The following is a 9828-nucleotide window of genomic DNA, read 5'->3' on the forward strand; positions in this document are numbered from 1 at the left end:
TCCCAGCAGACACACCAGCCAAAACAGGCTGAAGGTACCCAAGAACACACTCCAGGACAGACAGCATGAAGACTATTCCCCAACGAGCCACATCTGATCTTAATCGAGACGAGAACAATGTGACAAATGACCTTTTTTCTGCCCCTATCTGAAAACGGGATCTTGAGCTCGGAGTTACTGAGAAAAGCCAGCAGAAGTTTTCTTTTTTTTTAACTTTAAACTCCTGGTATAATGGTATAATCGTGCAGCCAGAAAGTAGAAATGTTCAGCTAGACTTTTCAACAGCTTTGTACAATCAAATTAAACAAAACCAAATATAGAAAAGCATGCAAACTTGCACAAGCCTTGGCTACTCTCAAAAAAATCTGAGAAATCATTACAATGGACTTTGGTAATGAAGTCCAACTTCTGCCCTACTGAAAGCTGAACAAATTGGCACCGAAAGTCCAAGGGGAGGAAAAAAAAAAGAAAAAGAAGCATTTTGAATCACTAAACCTTATTCCTAACAGAGGGGATTTGGGTTTGTGCTGCAGATTAACCTTTCAGGCCATGGCACGAATATGCACAGCATCGTCTTTCGGCCGGAGAGCAATTAACGCTTTGAATTAACAGTGAGATGTTGGCTATGCCCAGAAAGGTGAAGGTCTGAGGCTGCCCCACGGGGTAGTTATATATAAAAGAGCTTGGCAAATGTTTAGCAGCCGAGTTGTGGGGCTGAGTTTAACACTAACAACGTTGACAAGAAAAACTCCGGTGCTTTGGGAGGCAGCAGGCACGACCCGGGGCTCGGAGCAAGCCCCTGCACACCAGGAGAACGCCAACCGCCTGGGTAAATCTGATCAAAGGTTCATAAATCTCCACCAGGGTCCCAATTCACGAGTTACTGATTTGCCGGGGTTACAGCTTTACGACAAGGCTTATTACTTCAGCTCAGTCTTTGCCCATTTACTACTGTCACAGAATCACAGATTCAGGGTTGGAAGGGACCTCTGGAGATCATCTAGTCCAACCCACCTGCTGCCAAAGCAGGTCCACCCAGAGCAGGTTGCACAGGAACGTGTCCAGGTGGGGTTCGAATGTCTCCAGAGAAGGAGACTCCACCACCTCTCTGGGCTGCAGGACTGGCTGTTTCATATTTAAGTCTCCCAGCCCCACAAACTCATTTTAAAGATCCCAGAACCTCGACTTCTAGTGGTTACTACAGGTCCAAAGCCATGCTGCAAAGCTCAGAAGAGGGGTCGGTAGATCCAGAAGCTCTTCTGAGCTGTTAAATGCTCCCTGCGCATCGCTGAGCTGCTGTTTCCAGCCATGAATTTCACTGAATTTTTAGAGTTGGAAGGGACCATAGAGATCATCTAGTCCAACTCCCCTGCTAAAGCAGGATTGCCTAGAGCTTGTCAGAGCATGAAGTGGCTGGAAGGTTCCTTAAGGCAACGCTGTCACGCAAAGAAGCAGAAATGGTCAGAGCCAGCAAGTGTCCACCAGCATCTCAATCAAAGCAAATAGGAAAAGAAACAGAGTTGTTTGGTGAGGTGGGAAAATCCACCCAGATTACTGCAAATCAGACAGATTCCTGCACAGTAGGGGGAGAGGAACATCAGAGCCACCAGGATTTAGGTGTCCTCAGTGCAATGAAGAAGCATCCTCCCACCACAGTCACCTTGGAGAGCACAGAGGGATCTTGGAAATGAGCAATACACATTTGCCAGGGCAAACTGTTGCCACCGATGCAACCCTTCCAGGCAAGGAACCTGCCAGGTGAAGGCTGTGGGGCTTTTGGGGAGGCTGGAGCTGTCAGTGGCAGAGGGGACGGGGAGCTCCAGGAGCCCAGCGGGAAAGGGAAACACGGCGCTTCCTTCCCAGCATCAAAAATAATCCCTGCTCCCCACTTCCTCCACCTCCCTGGGCAGCCTGAAGGGAAACCTCGCCTGCCAGGAGCCCAGGAGGTGTAGGGGACGCAGCTGTGATTTTTTTTTTTTTTGAGGAAGAACCTGATTTTGCATCTGCCAAGCAGCAAAGACGTGGAACAGGTGACGCCGAGGACATTTCGTACAGCAAAACCCAGGGAGGAAGCTCGCCATCCACCTTGAAAAGCTGTTTAGACAGCCCTGCAAATCCAAGAGGCACCTTAAATCACCCAGACGGCTGCAGAGGACAGAACATTACAAGAAGAGACAAAGAGCTGCTCAATAAATAGCGTTTTGAACCTTAACTGTCCTTCGCTTTCAATTCGCGCCGGTGCCTCGCCGCAGTCACGTCGCCCCACGGAATTACAACTACTGATTTTTATTCTCACAGCTACCACTAAATCCACATCTAGAACTCAAGGAGAAGAAAATAAGTCTTAATTGAGGTGCAGACAAAGTGTACCTTAATCCTGGGCTTGCTACTACACAGACACACACGTACACCATTACCATTTCATTACCATTTCAGCCACGAAGCACATTTTGGGCAAGAAGATCGAGGCAGCCCCATGCCACGAAGCAAATTTTGGGCAAGAAGATCGAGGCAGCCCCATCCATTTTGCCCAATGGCCCATTTATCCCATTTATCCCAGGAGCTGGCTGCTCCAAACACCTTCCCCTCTGCCTATCCGTGGATTTTCAATGTCCCCTTTCTGCTCTGCTCCTGCAGCAGCTATTGAACCTCCCTCCTTCAGAAGCATTGCCGTCACTTGGCAGGCTCTCCCCACGGGCTTATGGCTTACGAGCAATAGTATACAAGTCTCCGGCGTTAAATAAACACTGTATTTGCCTTGTTATTTTGGGATATCCCCTATTGCAGATGGGCCCTCCTTCCCAGCACCGCTCGGAACAAAAGAACCCTGATACGACCAAATAAAACTCTTTTTTTTTTTTGCTTTTTTCCTTTCTCCCTCCCCATTCCCTGGCACACGGTTAAATCCCGCTCCATCGGTATTTGGAGAGCAGGAATCTCCAGCAGTGGTGGTCTCCACCTCTGGGAAAGGCTCCCCTGGGGTAGCACCAGGTCCCCTTTCACACACATTTAATCCCTGATTAAATCCACCAGACAGCAAAAGAGCCTGCGAACACCTCCATCACCTTGAAACATCAGAGGTAGATTATTAGAAAGCTCCTGCATAAGCTTTGGTAGATACGTGGGGAACTTCTGCAAACCTGCTTTCCATCACGTTTTTTTTTTTTGTTTGATTTTTGGAAACAAAGACTTGCAGCTGATGCTGGTTTCCCTCGCAATACTTTTCACCTTTGGAGGCAGCCAAAGCAGAGGTTTCAGTTCGTTTCTTAATTATAACTGATGACTTTTTAGAGCCATGGATTCAAGTCTTCAGCCCTCCTGGGGGAGCAATAGGAAAGGATCATCCGCCTCCGGTACAAAACAGGGCAGAGCCCAAGCCCATCCATCCCACTGGTTGTTTTTCCATCGGAGCAGAATTAGCAGAGCATCCCTCCCTGCTCCTGGCTCTTCCCCGCCGGGGGGGGCCCTTAATGATGATTATTCCTGCTCTGGTTTAGTCACGCTCGGGAAGTCGAGGTAGTAAAATGCCTTTCCATTACCCACACAAAACCTCAAATTGATCCATGTATAGATAAAAAAAAATATTATGTATATAAATGTATATATATGCACATTTATGTCATTTTTATACTTACAAAATATATGCATATACACACACATAAAATGTATGCATATATAAAATGTATACAGACATACACAGCTGTCATATATACACACATTTATACAGACACTCACACAAATATATATATAAATACTGTATATAAGATGTGGTGCAAGGGCTGAAACCAACTCACAAGCCAAGCATTTCCTCTTGCAAAAAGTGATTTTTCTTTTTTTTTTTTTAAACTTAATAAACCACCAAGAAAAAACAACTTTCCAGCTTTTCAATGAGCCCGGGCTGGAATTGGTGGAGGGTTTTTATAAGGGAAAAAAAAACCAGTGGGTTGCATTTCTTTTTTTTCTTTTAATTAATAAAGAATACACATTCTATTGAAAAAAAGACAGATGTGGGCAGCACGTTTAAAACCCTGACTGCAGGCAGCCGACAGCTCGAGAGGCAGTTGGGGGATTAAAGTACCTTTAAGCTCAAATACCTGCTGATAAAACATTAATCCAGCGCTCGCAAGCCCCGAGGAGGCTCTCCAAGCCAGAGGCTGGGTGTTGGCTGGTTACACACCCCTCTTGAGAAGCTGGAGGGGAAGAAAAACTCCTTCAAAGGGGGGGGGGGGAAAAAAACCAACAAAAAGACACTTCCAGCAATAAACAGCTGGGGAGTGCCCCTGTGTCCTGGGCAAGTTGGTTGGGATGGGATGTTCCCTCCCCTCCGCCCTCCTGTCCCCTCGGGATGCACCACGGAAAGCAAGGCAGAAATATGTAAAAAAACTTGAAAAGGAAAGCAATTCAAGTCTAAAAGTAAAAAAAAGAAGGGAGGAAACAAACCACCCTCACCCCAAAAATCGTGGCACGTAACCTTGCTTTGGTAGGTTTCCCTTTTTCACATACTATCGAGCAGTGCGTGTCAATGAGGTCTGAAGGCACATCTTTCCATCACCAAAAACATCAGAGAATATCGCAAATGCTCCCAAAAGACTCAGAAGTACCAAAAAAATGGCTAATCTGGTGGCTGGGGCAGGACAGAGGGGCTGGGGTGGGAAAAGAATAAAGAAGGGTTTTACAGCCAAGAGCACTGCTGAAGGTCCCGCTCCAGCCAGCGCCCGCTCTCCTGGTCATTAATATTATTTACTTTTCAGAAACTACTGATATAACCATTAAATAGTGCTGTGTTTCCTTCCCCCACATGTGGATGCTGATGCAGGGATAAATATTTAATTAAAAAAAAATAAATGTGTATATATGTATGTCTATATAATGCATTTATCAAATATCTATTTATACATGCAAATGTAAAGTATATTTATATATAAAAATATGGGTACATACAAAGCTGTATCAGTATCTTATGGGTGTATATATATACTCAAATATACATATATCTATATAGCCCTGTTGCTCCCTATGGGGAGGGACAGGACGTCGCCTCCTCGCTGCTCATACCGACCTCTTTAAAACCAGATTCCTTTAAACATGCCAAAGCCACTCCTTCTAGGACAATTATGGGAAAATAAAAAATAAAACCCAGAACTGTTTTCATTTATCTTGAGTCCAGCAGAAACGCTGCTGTGTTTTGCTGAGTGACACAGTCGCTCTCTTGGGGCAGAATTTAATTTTTAGTGTGGATTTAAGTCTTATGGGGTATGGTACAAACTGGAGCAGACTCTCCTCCACCCCCCAACGGGGATTTAATTGCAGAGCAAAGTTCAAAACGGAACAAAAATCCTTCCAGCCTCCGGTCACGACGCTTGAAAAATTATACTTTGAAACACAGTGATAAATAGCCAATGAAATTATTATTATCAGACTGCCGTAATAAAGCTGCAGCCACAACAATCTGATGCTCTTAGTGCTAATGAGATTTAACAGGGGGTTTTAATCGGGTTTTAAATGTTTTTGACACAGGCTACGAAAAATACAGCATAGAGCAGCCACCCTGCAGCAACCACCCGCAGAAGGGCTTAAATACAAAGGGATACCTCAAATTGTCCTGTATCTACCAGCACGACCAACTTACACTGCTATTTTATCCTACTTCGTTTCCAGGAGAGCAAATATTCAGGAGAACATCTACACACACCCATGGAGGGGTCCAAAACAGGGCAGACCCGTGCTGGAACTTAAAATTTTATAAGAACATTTCTTGCGTGAAAAATAGTTTGACTTGTTAAGAAATAAATAAATAAATAAACAAAAAAAAAATAGGGACAAAAGCAGCCTTGTTCCAAACACTGAGATTCCTGTGAGTGCAGGAGACCTCCCTGGTCCCGGCGTGCCAGGGGACACACTCACGGTTCACCGCCGCAAAATCCTGACGTCAAAGCACGCCGTGCAGTCGCAGAGAGCTATTCAAAAGCCATGAAAAAAGGAGGAGAGAGGGGAAAAAATTAAAAAGAAAAGGACACTGAGCACATGGGGACACGATGCTGAATGCAGATGTTCAATGTGTCCTTGCTGGGAAAAATCAGGGAGTGTTTTCTGCTAATAAGGGAACGTGCTGCTGGGAAAAGAAGTGTCCTTTTATCGGGTTCATAAATGGGGTTTCCAAGGGCAGGTTCACATCTCTACAGGGCAGGGAACAGTAAGTGAAGGGCCAAAGAGGTGACAAAATAAATGCAACAGTCAATCTTTTTGTTGCTCAAACCCAAAGCCTCCTCCTGAAGAACCCCTCATGAAATGTCACCTGCCTGGTTTACTAATCAATCACTGGTGCTCTTTTATACCCCACGTGTGGAGCAGGGACACTGCACAAGCCCACGCCGTCCATCAGCATCTTTGTAAAAATGTGAGGTTGATCTCCTGAACCCAAATCTCCCCAAAACGCTGCTCCTGGCAGCGCAGGGCTTTGCTCCTCCATCCGTGGGATGCTGAGCCTTCGAGCAGCTCTGCCGGAGCCAGGTCCACACTTCAGGAGAAGAACAAACCCCAACAAGCCTGAAAGTTACTTTTTTTTTTTGGTTTGTTTAAAGTAAAATCTAGGAAGGAAGCTCTTTTCAGTGTTAATAGCATTACTCAACTAGCACTTGGAAATTTAATTCATTAAGATGCCACTGCATTGCTATCACTGAAACACAAATTCCTCCTCCTCCTCCTCGGGCTGAAATGATTTATCTTGTACTGGCCACACGGGCAAGCATCTCTGCCCTCAACGGATGCCACTCACTCGTGGAAAAAGCAGCAAAACGCCCTTTAAATTTGCTTTACATCCCTGATGTGCAGCATTTGTGGCTACTCCACAAATGGAAAAGGCACAAGCAATCTGTACCACAGCCTGTGAACCAAACATAGAGGTAATGACCTACTTTTATTATGGTTTTATGTATTATAAATACATATACATAATAAAATCTATTTTCTTTCTCAGCATCCCTTGCAGCAGGAGGTCTATGGGTTCCTCCAAGCTGCAAAGTGCAGCCATACCCAACCCTGTTTAAACCCCTGGGCAGGGCAACCAGTTTTGCAGCGATGCTGAACCCAGCTGAAACGTCAGGAAACCCTCTGGCAGATCTGGAAGTGGGGGCCACCTTGAGCCCCCCACCATCCCCAAGCACCCATCGGCTCAGGAAGGTCTTTGCAAGCACAATGCAGACTTGTTTTAAATCTCTGCACCGTCACCCCAGAGCTATTTGGCTTGCTTATTTTTCTAAGGGAGGGAATAAATAAAATCAAGTGTGAATTATTATTTTTGATTTTTTTTTTTAAAAATCCAAACAGGACCTTTACAACCCCATTTTTGCTGTGTGTTTTCCCCTACCCACCAAGCACCCCTCCAGGAGGAGGCTTTCGCTGGCTGCTCCCTGCCTCCTGCGGAACCAAGAGAAATGGCAGAAAACTCAATTAGGGAGAGCAGTTTCCATGATTCATCCAGCACAAAATAGGAAGCATCGGACAGAAAACACGGCAGCAGAGGAAGGAAGGAAGGAAGGAAGGAAGAACCAACCTGGTCTAGAGCACTCAACTGCCTTGACTATCAGCCCAGGAGCTCCCTCACCCTCCAGCCCTGTATCATGCTTCCCTTCCCTCACCAAAAAGGAAAAGTGTCCCGGGGTGACAGTGCCAGCAGCCTGCAGTCCTGACTCATCCCCAACCAACCTGTGAGGCATCAGGGAACCCGTCCCTGCCAAAAAGACATCATACCCCATGACGGAGCCAGAGAACGTTCAGCAGGACGGACGCTTAGGGCAGATAAAGGAGGATGGAACCTGGGGTTACCAGGGTAACCTGAATCCCCAACCTCTCCTCTGAAGCTTCAGTCCCACCAGGCAAATCCCCAATTTGTCTTAATGATGGTTATTCTCTGATAAAGCTTAGTCCCTCTAGAAAGCGAGGTTTGCAACCCTCACGATGCCTCGGGCAGCCTCACCCCACACCAAACCTGCTGGTCCCTCTCCTCCAGACCAGATGGGATCCTGGTCTGCAGGAGAGGGACACCAAACCATCCCCCTGGGGAAGACCTTAAGGGAAAGGAGGCTTGTCCCTCCCCAGCAGTGACAGCAGCTGAAAGAGCTTCATGAGCCACCCTGGTACATGTTTTGGGATGAGCTCCTGGGGCAAAGACTTGGGGTGAAGCTGGTCTGCCCTGGGTCCTTGGCAGCACTGGGGGGAGATGCCAGGGGGAGGAGATGAAACCCCACCATTTTTCTTATTTATTTCTGCATCAGTTAGCCCAAGCTCATCAAGACCAGGCTGGGTGGAGCTTTGGGCAACCTGGTCTAGTGGAGGTGTCCCTGCCCATGGCAGTGGGTTGGAACTGGATGATCTTTAAGGTCCCTTCCAACCCAAACCATTCTATGATGCACACAACACACTTTTAAAGGGCTTCAAGATGTCTAACCTTGAGCTTGGGTCCACCTCACCCATCACGCAACCAAACTCAGGCCCAAAAGCTGTAGGGCAGGACAGGTGGGCTGGAGAAGACAAATTCTGCTGCAGATGGCTCTGGAGGCGGACGCCGTGTTGAGCAAAGCTCTGTGCATTATCAGCAGGGAAGGGAAGCTCAGCGAGACAGAGATATTGCTCTTTCCAGGCAATTTCATAAAACGCAGACTTTCTAATTGAATCTGGAGTTTCATCTATTAACCCTTCCAAAAAGTACATATGCCTGCAGGGAGGAGGGAAAAATAAAAACAACCGCCACACAAACACGTATAATCAGCTGGTAAGAGATTGAAAATGTAATAATTGGCAAGATGGATGTTTGGTGGCTCCCTGGTTGTTTTGCAAGCTAAAAACCAGCTGAGGTTATAAAAGGGAAGGTTTCTGCATCTGCTGGTGCCCCTGTTTGCCTCTGTGAACCCCTTCCCAATATTCCAAACCCGTTGGCCTAATTCAGCCACGTTTTACTGAAAATTGGAGGCCACCACGGTCCTACCTGGTTGTCAGAAGAGGGACCAAGGTTGGCACATGGACATGGCACAGCTCCCGACCGAGGGTGATATGTGAATAGCCCTCGAGCGTGAGCAGCACCCAGAAAGTTGCTGCAACCTCGCTGGAAAACAGCACCAAAAAAAGCCCAGAAGCAGAGTTCTCCCAAAATACATAAGAAAATAAAAAAAGCTTTCTTCTAGTTTGCTGTGCACTCTTCTTCTCCTGCCCCAGCAGTTCTACCTGGGGGAAGCTCAAGCCTGGAGCAACGTGCACAAAGTGTAGGTGGGCAAGAAAACTAAGATATTGCAACTCTGCTCATATCCGTTATTTCTCCATCCAGCAGGAATTTGGGGGTCTCGGTATTTTTCAGAACTATAACACCAGAAAAACCCCCAAAAGCCACCGAGAACATTCAGAACTGAATCCCACCAGCTCACAGGTTTTGCTCGGTTTTGTTTCTCCACCCCTTTCTAAGCTATCACCTGAGTCACGTTTCAGAACGAGAATGAAGAAATGCACTTTCTTTAAGATGTTTTAACAGGAGGAGTCTTTTTCCCCCAAGCCCAGGGTTGGATGCTGGGCTGAAGTCGGTGTGCCACAAGCTCCACGAGTGCTGTAAATCTCCTTCCTTCCCCTTGTCTGTAAGAAAAACCTCAACTTAAAAAAAAAATAAAAATAAAATCAAATTAAAAATCCCCTGGGCACCCAAAATAGGAGCTCGCTGTGGCACTGTCACCGGTGATGTTGAAACAACCCAAGTTTGCAGTGCAAATACTCCCTCTGCTCTTTCCCAACTTGGTAAACACTCCCCACATCCACAATTTCATGCAATTATCCACAATCCTTCCC

General features: G+C 46.4%; 1 protein-coding gene across 1 annotated transcript in view; it reads right to left on the bottom strand.

Annotated features, from left to right (window-relative positions):
* The window catches only part of FERMT2 (fermitin family member 2), a 55373-nt gene that overhangs the window by 37193 nt on the left and 8352 nt on the right, over positions 1-9828 (bottom strand). Inside the window, exon 2 of the mRNA XM_014936776.1 lies at positions 7371-7416. Coding sequence (XP_014792262.1) covers positions 7371-7416 — 46 coding nt within the window. The remainder of the gene's footprint in view (positions 1-7370; positions 7417-9828) is intronic.

The sequence above is a fragment of the Calidris pugnax genome, unplaced genomic scaffold, assembly GCF_001431845.1.
Source record: "Calidris pugnax isolate Ruff unplaced genomic scaffold, ASM143184v1 scaffold10, whole genome shotgun sequence".
In the NCBI taxonomy this organism is placed as follows: Eukaryota; Metazoa; Chordata; class Aves; order Charadriiformes; family Scolopacidae; genus Calidris; species Calidris pugnax.